Below are 12,382 nucleotides of genomic sequence, written 5' to 3'. Positions count from 1 at the left end.
CGTACTTCAGTTAGTGCAACATGAGCACTTTCTTTTTTTCATTAAGCACGTTTTACCTTCTATAAATACGGAATGCAGCTGCAGAATCGAGACACACCACTAGATGTCCCCCACACATTTCGCGCTCTTTGATGACGTTTACTGAGTCGAGGATAAATGCACAAAGAGCTTAGCTCACTGGCGTTTATTAGTATTATTTCAACTTTATTTGAATTGAACAACATTGAAAAACAAATTAAAAAATAATCAGCAAAACACCACATTCTTATAGTACATCCACGGTCTGTACTGACAACACACGGGCCTTTCAAATTTTCCGCCAGGTGCTGTCGCTGCGTGATGACGTCACCCCAGTCGAAGATAAATACACTAGGAGCACAGTCTTCTCTCGCCGGGTGCGGTGGCGCGCGCCTGTAATCCAAGCTACCGGGAGGCTGAGGCTGGCGGATCGTTTGAGCTCAGGAGTTCTGAGCTGCAGCGGACTATGCCGATCGGGTGTCCGCACTAAGCTCGGTATCGATATGGTGCTCCTGGGGGAGCCCGGGACCACCAGGTCGTCTAAGGAGGGGTGCACCGGCCCAGGTCGGAAACGGAGCAGGCCAAAGCCCCCGTGCCGCTCAGTAGTGGGATCGCGCCCGTGAATAGACGCTGTAGCGCAGCCTGAGTAATACAGCGAGACTCAGTCTTTTGGTTGCTGTACGACACGTCGCTATTATCACACACACTCACGCTGCGTCTTTTCGTAGCCTTTTATTGCTTTTTCGTCCACTTTAAAGTATTTGGAAAATGTTCCTGAAGCCGCTGTTCTCCATATTCTACACCGCCTCCCACTGGAGGGCTTCCGCAACTGCGTCAGATTTTAAAAGGAAGGACGCCAGCCAGGGAGGTGGCTACTTCTAGCTTCTCTGGGCCAGAACATTTAAAAATCAGCATACATATGTTTTCCAGTGACGCTGTTTTATTATGATGATGATGATGATTATTATTATCATTATTATTGTCAATCCATTTTCAATACTCGCTCACTCCTGCACTCAGGGTCATGGGGGTTTGCTGGAAATTCTCCCAGTTGTCATAGGGTGACACCCTCGACGAGTCGCCAGTTCATCACAGGGCCACATAGAGACAAACAAAGACAAACAACCCTTCGCACTCACACGCACACACACACACCTACCGACAATTTAGAGTTCTCAATTCAAAAAGTGTGGGAGGAAGCTGGGGAACCCGGAGAGAACCCACGCAGACACAGAGAGAACATGCAAACTTATTATCATTATTATTTTTTTTATGTCCGATCCATCACTGTAGGTAGACCTCCTCGGCTCAAAGTCTCCAGCGTCAGATACCAGAAGCAGTTGCTGCTTATCTTGACTGTGACGGTAATCTGGGGCTCAGAATGTCCTGCCAGGATCTTGCAACATCTGCGATCAAGGCCGATATGCGGAAGGAAGTGTTTCTTCACAACTATGTGTAGATTCGATGCATCATGCTTCTGGAAAGGAAAAAAAAAGAAAAGAAAAAAAGATCCTGGAATACCATAAAGATTGCCCAACCTTCTATTTGAATGTGTAAAGTTAAGAAGGAAAGTGAAAGTGGGGAACTTACCATTGTGTTGTTTCCCGGTGCTGATTGAATGAAGGAGGACACCGGTCTTTTTTCTCTTCCAGTCAGCTAGATGACATCAGTAACTCATGTAATAATCAGAAGAAGAAAAAAAAGAAGCAAAAGCGCCGGTTCTGCAATGACCGGCATCCCAGCAGGTGGTCACATGTCTGAGTACTGATGGACCGGGTTGGACTCATGGGCAGTAAACAATACAAAACAACAACAAAACAGAGAAAATGGATGTAGAAGTGAGCCACCTCATCAAAGTCAACTGGACTTCACACCTTCTGGGTTTTTTTTTTCTCAGTGACTCATAGGCCACCTTTGTTTTGAAGTGAATACCAGAGTTCAGCTGAACCCTCCTGAGAGCTGTAGGCCCTCGGTGAGACCGTGTAACCTCTCAGCTCCTCCCCGCTAATCCGCAGCTTATTAGAAACCTCCCACTGAAACCTCGATTTCTGCCGAACAGAGATAGAGCGACCGTAAATGAGGACATCTCTCCTCTAGAGCGAGTGGCCTCTTCTTCGTGGGCTTTTTCCAGACATCTAGCGGGGGCCCGAAGCGGCGGGAGAGCGAGAGGCCTCCGCTCTTCACACTCGTCTACCCTCGGCGAACGCTTGTTTGCGCCGCCTCTGACATGCGTGACGTCAGTAAACTGGGTTAACGCGTGTGGTTTGTTTTATTGCAACGATCCAAGGCAACGGCGGGGGTGGGAAAAAAAAAAAAAGAAGAGATTTGTGATATTAAAGGACCCCGGAGTGACATTTGCGTTGGTCTCTTCCCAGAACAAAATGTAAGGTTATATTTATATTTATATTACTGATTTTGATCCTGACCTCGTCACCCGGTCTAAGATAGATGTGCGATCAAGTGACTGACGTTTGTGGTTATGAGATGCTACTAAGCCAATGGGTTCTAAAATCTGACGGAGGGGCCGGAGCAGGAGCAGATGTATGAGGGTTTTGGTGACCCACCGCATAGGAGAAACAAATACAGCATCCCATTGGACAAGTAGAAAAGCTTTATTTTACTTCCTTATGATTAATATCATTTCTTTAAGTTTGGGAGGCTGGATTAAAAAGCCTAACGGGCCACATATGGACCCCGGGCCGTAGCTTGCCCACGCCTGTACTAAACGTTACACAGTAGGCCTTTAAGGTAAAAAATAAATAAATTAAAAAGACCAACAAAAAACAAAAAAAGATACCATGTTTGCCAACAACATGCTTTCATCTGGCTTGTGGGTACATTTGTTTTTTGTCTCACTTTAACAGTGTCACATGCTTGGGCACACAGAGGCGGCACAACTAGCACAATGACGCTAAAAAACGCCCCAGCGTGGAAGATTTGAGCACGCTACAAATAATAATGTTATGTTTATCTCTCACAATTTCTTGGTGTTGGTATTCGGGGGAAAATTGGAAAAAAAAACCCCTGAGCAGATCCGAGTTCTGGGCTACTGGAGCTCCATGGTGGCAACACATTGGCTCTCCATTTTAAACAGAAGTGGTAATTATTCGATGATTTGCTAATGAGAACACAAACCACTTCATCGAAATCAAACCGCACCTCCTACTTCATTTCCAATGAATGTTGGTGGCCCTTTAAATCAGGGGTCACCAACTTGGTGCCTACGCCCCCACCCCCCCCAAGGACCAGGAGTCGCCCTCAGGCCTGTTCTAACTTAGAAACTCAGATGAATGGAAATAAGGTGTTGAATATTGACATTATCTGTATCCAACCTTGTTCATTTTACTGTTGATAAGTCATAACCATGGTCAGTGTGTCAGAGAGCATCATTAATAATGCTCTACAATGAAAGATCAACAGAGAAATGTGTTATTTCAGAAGAGGGCAGCAAACTGGCTGCCCTCCGTGTGACCCAGTTACCACGAAGTCGCTCTCAGGTTCGAACGGGTTGCTGATCGCTGATTTAAATAATACGCACACACAATACACAACCGACGCATTCAAGACAATTAGTCACGCATTAAGAGCCGTATTGCAGGCCGGTCCAGTTGGTGTTTGTCGACTGGGGTGGGGGGTGGGGGGAGGGGGGGGGGGGGAGAAATGGGGTCAAGCTTCTAGAAAAAGGTCTCAGCCTGTTTTTGTTTTTCTGTGTTTGCACCGCATTGTGTCTGCGTCCCGGATAAAGCAGCAGAATTTGGCTAATCAGCTTCCCTCCGCCAGCCTTCTCTCTCTCCCTCTCTCCCTCCCTCCCTCCTTTTTTTTGTACTTTTTACACTCTCGACTCTGTTGGACGGCGTTAAATGCCACGGATTGGAGCTGTCTGCCCTCGCCCAGGCTCTTCAAAATTCCTCGCGATGGTCGAACATGTTTTTGTGTGGGAGGACTGTTCTGCCGAGCAAAGCTGTTTTGCTCCTGATTTTTTTTTTCCCTCCTCCTCCTCCTCCTCTTCCTCCTCCTCCTCCTTCTTCTTCTTCTTCTCCTTCTTCTCTCCCTGACAAGAAAACGCTCGTCCTCGAATCAGCAAATGCTGCCTCCTGATGAGGGTAAACAAGGAGACGGATAAAATAAACAACCCCGGCGGATGGCGAGGCCTCCGACCGGACGGACACGCAGGTGCATTCTCATCTCCGGCACGTGTAGAAATGACGAGAAGATTTCAGCGCCCGCCCCGCCGTTTTCATTTCATCGCCCTCTTCTGTACATTTCTACAAGATTCCCCTCAGTTATTTACATAGGGTGAAGGGAATTGCATGTGGCCTACAGGGGAGCCCCGTCAGGATTTCCCAATGCCCAAATTTACTGGGTGTTGCTTCACTTTCCTGCAGCTGGTGTGTGTGTGTGTGTGTGTGTGTGTGTGTGTGTGTGTGTGTGTGTGTGTGTGTGTGTGTGTTTAGTTCTTTATATTTTATTGTTCACAGGAAGTTGAACCCAACCAGTCAAAAAAAAAAAAAAAATGGGTGGATAATGGCATCATTTCCCCCATGTGTGTGTGTGTGTGTGTGTGTGTGTGTGTGTGTGTGTGTGTGTGTTTAGTTCTTTATATTTTATTATTCACAGGAAGTTGAACCCAACCAGTCAAAAAAAAAAAAAAAAAAATGGGTGGATAATGGCATCATTTCCCTCATGTGTGTGTGTGTGTGTGCGTGTGTGCGTGTGTGTGAGTGAGTGTGCGTGTGTGAGTGAGTGTGAAAATTGCCGGTGTGTCGACAGCGGTGGAAATCACCGGCAGGCAGGCAGGCAGGCAGATGCAACGCTGTGCCAGCCGCCCAGCCATCCATGAGGACTTTTGGGATGCAGCGTCCCCCAGAGAACTGGGCCGAGACTCTGTGGTCGCCTGACGAAAGAGGAAGAGGCTACCGTGCTCAACGTGCACGCACACGCACACCATGCATTGCTGGTGAAGAAAGTTGTTTTAGGGTTTTTTTTGTTTTTTTGTTTTTCCTTTTTAACCGGCGCTCTTTATGAACCACGTCGGCGACAGTGGTCATTCAAAACTGCGATTTTTTTTTTTCTTCCTCTTAAATATTCTGTCTCTCCTCACAGTGTCAAAGTCCACTCAGATTAATGAATTCACAATTTTTCAGGTCAAGCCTGTGAGTGCGTGTGTGTGCGTGTGTGTGTGTGTGTGTGTGTGTGTGTGTGTGTGTGTGTGGGTGGGTGTGTGTTATTTTTCTGGAGTTTACAACATTGCTTTGCGCGCTTGAACTTTCCATCAGACATGTGACTTTCAGTCTAATGCAACTTTACACCCTAATTATGGCGAGCAAGGAGAGAGAGAGAGAGAGAGAGAGAGAGAGAGAGAGAGAGAGAGAGAGAGAGAGAGGTGGGGTGACAGAGGAGGACAGAAAAGAGGGAAGAAGATTCGTCACCGACTCACTCACACAGCTCCTCGCGCTCGTCCTGTCACTCACTCTGTCACACACGCACTCCCTCGCGCGCTCTGCTGTCCCTCCCCTCCCTCCCTCCCTCCCTCTCTCTCACTCACTCACTCACTAACTCACTCTCTCTCTCTCGCTCGAGCACACCGCGTGCCGTGAAGGCGCCGTCCGCAAGCGGCACACACCGACACGCCACGCGCGCACCAGAGGAGCGCGAGGGACGCCGAGCTCACCCCCGAGAAGAAGAAGTGGTCGTTCTCTCGCGCTCGCCGCGCGCGGCCATGGCCCAGGGCTCGGACGGCAACGACACGAGCTACAAGTCGCCGTCACCCGGGAGCAGACCGGTAAGTGCGCGAGCCTCCACGCGCCGCCACGCCGCGTATGCTTGCATCACACTTTTCTGTCTTTCTTCCTTTCTGAGATACATGAACGTACATACGAGTGTGTGGAGATGTGTGTGTGTATACGTACTGGGACGTGGTTGTTGTCGGCTCGCTTCACTGCTGATGCAGACCTGCAGGCCCTTTCTCCCTGAAACCCCTCCGCCACAACCACACACTGGTGGACGCGTGCGTCTCGACGACCCCTCCGAAGAACTCCCACAACCCCGTGCGCACACACGCACCTTTCCCGGGGTCACGCTCGCCCGCTTAAAGGGACAGCAACGCTGCTTCTTTACGGACACGGCAACAGCATCACACGGTGAAACGGGCTGCATCACATTTCCAGAAGCGTACAGTACAGTGGATACATAAAGGCTCAGGTCAGACTGTGAGTGTCGAGGCTGAGATGTGCTTCACCTTCCGAACAAACTGTTGTTGTTGTTTTTTGTTTTTTTTTGTTTTTTTTTAGCACTCTCTCTCTCTCTCCCCCCCCCTCTCTCTCTCCCTCTCTCTCTCTACCTCTCTCTCTCTCTTCACAGTTCCTCTGAGTGTTTCTCTTGCACACATGGGCTGCAGGCATGACTCGCTCTGTGTGTAGGCTTTTGTGAATCGCATGCGCGTAGACACACACACGCACGCAACAAAACAACAACAACAGCAGCAGCAGTAACGCACTGTCTGCACCACTTGCGAGTGCTAACGGCCCCCTTTTTGTGTGTGTGTGTGTGTGTGTGTGTGTGTGTGTGTGTGTGTGTGTGTGTGTGTGACTGCTATGTGAGCTGTCAGGGACATGCTGACCCAACCTGGCCCAGCCCGGCCCGGTGTGGCCTGGCCGGGCCTGGTTTGGCCCCTGCGTGCATGTCCTGGTGCCAAAGCCTGGAGAGGCTTGAATAAACGTTGGTGCAGGAGGAACTTGTCTCCTGTCTGTGGGTCACCCAGCCTGGGCTGGTTTGGCCTGGCTTTGCTTTGGATTGGATTCCTTTGCTTTGCTTGGCTTGGCTTGGCTTGGCCCAGTCTGGCCTGGCCTGGCCTGGCCTGGCCTGGCCTGGCCTGACTTGGCTTGGCCTGGCCTGGCCTGGTGGTTTTCATGTGTGGCAGCAAGATGAGGGATGAAAGAACTTTGGTGCAGGAGGAACTTGTCTCCTGTCTGTGCTTCTACCGGCTGGCTGGCTCTGACCAGCAGCCGGGTGGGTTCAGTTTGCAGTGCAGAGGGGTGAATAATGAGCTGATGAGAGAAAGAGGGGAGGAAGAAGAAGAAGAAGAAACCATGTCATGCCTCTCTTCGCCATGCGTGTCGGTCAACAGACGCATAACTGCTGCATCGGTTAACGGCTTTTCACCGAATCCACGTCCGATCCCTTTGATGTGCAAGTGACTCAGTGTTGCTTTCAAATAAGCTTAGTTAATCTGATACCAGCGTGACGAGCAGGGCGTAGGCTTCACCAGCGACCAGTGACTCAGCCGCTCCCCGGACACGCCCCTCCGCAGCATCCACAGGACGCTTCGCCTCAAACTGCCGTTGAAGACGTTTTAGCGGCGAGAAAAAAAAATTCAAGGGAGAAGAAAAAGGGGGGCAACAGAACACAAAGTGAGAGAGCGAGAGAGAGAGAGAGCGAGAAAACTACCCGACGGCGCTGATTCGGACCATCTGTGTGTCGTTCCCTCCTCAGAGCTCCTCGGACGACGTGAAGAAAGTGATGCGGCGGGAGAAGAACCGGCTCGCCGCCCAGAAGAGCCGGCAGAGGCAAACCCAGAAAGCTGACAGCCTGCACCTGGTGAGGACACACACACACACACGCACACACGCACACACGCACACGTGCACACGCACACGCACACGCACACACACGCACACGCACGCACACACACACAGAAAAACCTGCGTGTTTAGCTCTCTGTTTGCAGCCTCCTGTTTTTGCTTTAGCCTCCTGCTAAAACTGCCATCACAAGAGGTGCCTGTGCCCTTTGTGACATCACAAGAGGCATTTCATGAGAGGCATTTTTGGGCACAGCAAAAGAAGGGAAGGGTGGATTTTTCCTCATTTCTGATGCGTTTTCACTTCACTGACTAGGCTAGAACAGGTGTAGGCAAACTGCGGCCCGGGGCCCATATGCGACCCGTTCAGCTTCACAATCCGGCCCGCCGAGCTTTGTTCATTTTCAGGCGACGATAAAGCACGTTTTCCACTTATTCCATAATATATTTCTTTTCCTATGAGATCACCAATTACTCCATCCATCCATCTGCTGCTGCTCCGCCCCCTCTGTCAAATGTATACCCCATTGTGGGGTCAAAAGCTTTGCCCAGCCCAGGCCTAGAAGGTGCCAATTGTCGCTGCGGTTAACGTGACGCGTTCCCGCTATATCGGCTTTTCATTAATAAACGCAAATGTTGTCAACGAATCAGATGACACACTCTCAGGATACGCAACGTTCAAACCGAATCAAATTGTGTTTCCCGTTTTCGCCAAATTCAAGAATCCCTCGGCACTCGATGATTCGATTGAGCGAGCAGCTTCGCTACCTGACCATGTGGCGAATGTGTCACGGCTTCTGCTGGGCAGCACACTTGGACGCCTCTCTCTCTGCGTGCGAGCACGAGTGCGCGTGCAAGCGGCCTGATGAATAAATTAGCAAGTGTGGGCAATCGCTCGGTTTTCGCGGCTAGAATCCATCAGCATTCAGACTCAGCGTTGTCGCGGCCGTGCGCCCGACTTCTGTCCCCAGCGCGCAGCTCGTCAAGGAGGCCACCAGTCCTGACCTGCATCGGCTGGATGGGCCTGACCTGCGGCCGCATCACGTCACTGCACCGAGGAACCTTATCTCCATCCTCATCTTCGCTCCTCGTTGTGCCACACTTAGATTTCTGCTAACTTCGCCTTCCCATTATTTCTCTTTGTTTCTGTGAACCTTATCAGTTTGAGGAATAAGACAATCAATTTTTTTTTTTTTTTTTTGTCTCTTGCCTTCAGAGAAATCCTCACTGTGGGCGGTCGTGGGCCTGTTTCGTTTAGATACACTGACTGACGCCTCGGCCAAGCTTGCTGCACCTTATCAATCGCACCCGAGCATGCCGCAGTCAAAGAGCACGCACGCACACACATACAGACGCACACAACAGAAGCGACAACGCTCTGTGTGTGTGTGTGTGTGTGTGTGTGTGTGTGTGTGTGTGTGTGTGTGTGTGTGTGTGTGTGTGTGTGTGTGTGTGTGTGTGTGTGTGGTTTTGGTTTCGCTCGATAAACAGGAAGTTATTTTCCCACTGCGACAAAGTGTCGTGTTTCCTTTTCTTCAGTAGTATTATGCGGCTTAAGTGAGCGTACGGCGTGGGCAGGGGGGAAGAAAAAAAGAGAGAGAGAGAGGCAGTCACTTCTTGTAAAGATAGCAGTGGGCTGTATTTGTCTAAATGACGCAAGTGCCGGGGTTTGCCCAGAGGTTTTTCTGACAGTAAAGACCCACGGTGTCGTGTTGTGATCTTTTGGGCCAGTGTGCGATGACCTTTTTTGCGAGAGCGGAATGCCCCCCCCCCACCCCCCCACCCTCTGTCACCCACAACTAAGAGGGGAAAAAAAAAAGAAGATGACGTACGCGTTGCCCCGGCGCTCATCGTGTCAGAGTTGACAATGTGTTGAGGTGGCACGAATTGAGTTGATCTTGCATCATTGGAAATGATACCACCAGCAGTGTTTCAGTTTTACGATCTACGCAGGCAGGGTCCATCCTTTCTTTTTCAATACCTGCTCATTCCTGAGCTCAGGGTCACGGGGGTCAGCTGGAGCCTCTCCCAGCTGTCGGAGGTCGAAGGCAGGGTGACACCCTGGACAAGCGGCCACTTCATCGCAAGGCACAAATAGATGCAAATAAATACAAACAACCATCGGCCGTCACGTACACACGCCTACGGACAATTTTGGGTTTCCACTTTACCTTGCAAACAGACTGAGGGGGCTGGAAAAAAAAAAAGTTGTATGTAAAGCTTTCGGATTCCCCCCAATTATGTAAAATTATGGTAAAAACAGAAATCAGATTTTATGACTAACTTTAGAGTTGCTCCTCCTCTCCTTCACTCTTTTCCACCTCGTATGCAAGTCAAGGAAATGTTGAAAGTCCCTTATTATCATCATCAACTTCCCTCAGAAGTGTTTTTTTTTTTTTGCTCGTGGTTTCAGTCTTTTCACAAAATGTTTTAGGAAATTATAATATGAAAGCTACCTACTGTGCTGAAGTGACCTTATACAGATACATATGTATCTACATACGTGTATGTATAATTATTTTCTTTACATAATTTTCAAGGCAGTTATCAATGAAATTGAACAGTTTGTGTTGAACGTCATAAGTTTATTATGGGACCGATTTCACAAGTGTTCAATATGTGCAGCGCCTGTGGCATGGCACACGTCAACTGGGTGATTGTTGACGCCCAGTTGGAGTGAACAGCTCGACCTGGAAACACAAAAAAAAACCAAAAAAAACACTAAATATAAAATCTTGATCTATACATTCTGTGAAAATTTTAGATTATTTCAACAAGAGTTGCCAAAATGATTGGTCAGCGAAATTCTGTCAAATTTTTTGAGACACTCTGTATGTCTATTTCTCTCTCTTTTCCATGGTTATCCCGTAGTTTGAAAAGAAAAAAGGAATCAATGTGAGCGCTGGGAGGGGCTTCCTACTGCACACGGTGAAGGAAAGTTACTTTGAGCTCGGTTAGAAATGCAGGAGTCTATCAGCCAAATTCCACCAGGCTGTTTTCTCAGTCAGCTCATTAGCATTATCGTTGGCTTATTTATCATGGCTGCGGTTAAACGACGGGGTTCTGGTGAAACAGGTGCGCCGATCTCTGAAACTTGCTTTGGGTTTGAAGCGGTACGCTCGGAAACGCTAAGTGTCTTTAGGCGATGGGTTCGAAGTGACATTAATAAATGTCATGGCGCGCACATCCAGCGGTTGTGAGGCTAGACTCGGAGACTTGAAAGACTTGAGTAAACCCACTGGAAACCACAAATGTCAGCAGAAAAGAAATGGCACTGAAAACGGGGATTGCCAAAGGCGGCTGGCGCACGGCTCCTCATCTGGAGGCACCGTTGTGCCGTTCAACGGTTTTGAAAGCACTGTACTGCCTGTAACCATCATCCAAAAACAACGTCTGAACTCCACCCACAAGCCGCCTCGGCCTCTGACCGACTCTCGTTCTCTCGTCCCCGTCCTGCAGGAGAGCGAGAACCTGGAGAAGGAGAACGCCGCCCTGCGGAAGGAGGTGAAGCAGCTGACGGAGGAGGCCAAGTACCTGTCGTCGGTGCTGAGCAGCCACGAGCCCCTGTGCACGGGCCTGAGCGCTCAGACGCCCGAGCTCCTCTTCCCCCCCCACCACAGCAGCTACCACAACCAGCACATCCCAGTACCACACTACCAGCACTGACTCGTCCCCACCACTTGGCGCCGCAGGAGACAACTGACCTCACCGGAGACAAATACTGACTGTGTCCACAAGTGTTCGTTTTTTGTTTTTTGTTTTTTTTTATTTTTAATTTTTTTTTACAAAGGAGTTAACTGACAGATCGTGTATGGAACCCAAACTGTAACGTGTTTCTATTTATTTTACTTATTTTTTGCTTCCGCTCATCTCTCTTGCTCTTGTCAGATTAAAGGGTTCCGTATTATGGATCCAGTTGAAAAACTCACTGTACCAGTGTTGTGTGACAGCACCTCTTCTGTGATTCCTCCGGCCTGTCACCGGGCCTCCCGGCCCGCTCCGCTTCTTCAGGAAGGAAGCGCGTGCTTAAGCAATCCATTCCAGACGTCAGCCCCTTTGTGACATCACATAGGACGCTGAGAGTCCACTGGTACCTCTCTCAGGTCAGCGATGACGCCACCATCTTTAGCAGGAAACTAATACCTGTGTGTTTTTCTTGTCAGAGGCTGTTAAATATAGATTCTGTTGATGATTATTCATGTAAAAAAAATGATTGTAAAAAAAAAAAAAAAAAAAAAATTTGTGTAATATGGGACCTTTGAAATTGATGAACTTCATGTAAATGCGGAAGAGCCAATCCACCAGTCTATGTTTACCTTAGGAGAGGAAAAACAAAAAAACAAACATTGTATGTTCAGATTATTCATAAAATACCATTGTTTGGTATTTGTGTTTGTGTATGCGGGTTCAGCAGTGCTGTCGTCCTCGTCACAAGCTTTTTGTAGTGACCTCCTTTTGGTGTGTTTTAATGCTCAGGAGATTTTTTTGACAGATTTGATTGTTGACAAACAAGAATGTAATGAATGTCTTGGTCCGACCAAAAGGCTTTGAGGCGCCAAAACAAAACAGCCAGCACAGGAGACGAGGGCATTCGATGGGTTTTTGACTTGAGCTCTGGTGAATATGCAGGGAGGTGAAAGCACCAAGCAAGAATATTTATTATTAAATGTTATGACTTCCACCTTTTTTGACTCCCACAATTTCTTATTGAAGCCTAGTGTGTGTGTGTGTGTGTGTGTGTGTGTGTGTGTGTGTGTGTGTGTGTGTGTGTGTGTGTGTGTGTGTGT

At 48.7% G+C, this 12,382-nt stretch overlaps 1 protein-coding gene and 1 long non-coding RNA gene across 2 annotated transcripts; one reads left to right on the top strand and one right to left on the bottom strand.

Annotated features, from left to right (window-relative positions):
* Positions 1–374: 374 nt before the first annotated feature.
* LOC142881535 (uncharacterized) lies at positions 375–6,145 on the bottom strand. The gene is made up of 3 exons (XR_012925594.1): positions 5,928–6,145; positions 1,609–1,674; positions 375–1,495 (listed from the first exon to the last, which is right to left on the bottom strand). It is a non-coding gene; the product is annotated as an uncharacterized LOC142881535 (long non-coding RNA).
* On the top strand, positions 5,390–12,276 carry batf (basic leucine zipper transcription factor, ATF-like). Its single transcript, XM_076015863.1, has 3 exons — positions 5,390–5,800; positions 7,510–7,614; positions 11,055–12,276. Exons 1-3 carry the CDS (start codon positions 5,738–5,740, stop codon positions 11,259–11,261), a joined length of 375 nt encoding a protein of 124 aa, XP_075871978.1. The 5' UTR covers positions 5,390–5,737; the 3' UTR covers positions 11,262–12,276.
* Positions 12,277–12,382: the final 106 nt, after the last annotated feature.

The sequence above is a fragment of the Nelusetta ayraudi genome, unplaced genomic scaffold (assembly GCF_046127955.1).
Source record: "Nelusetta ayraudi isolate G7.1 ecotype Tasmania unplaced genomic scaffold, CSIRO-AGI_Nayr_v1 ptg000202l, whole genome shotgun sequence".
Taxonomy (NCBI): domain Eukaryota; kingdom Metazoa; phylum Chordata; class Actinopteri; order Tetraodontiformes; family Monacanthidae; genus Nelusetta; species Nelusetta ayraudi.
Note: the sequence above shows the minus strand (reverse complement) of the source record. Positions and strands in the feature narration are given on the sequence as shown.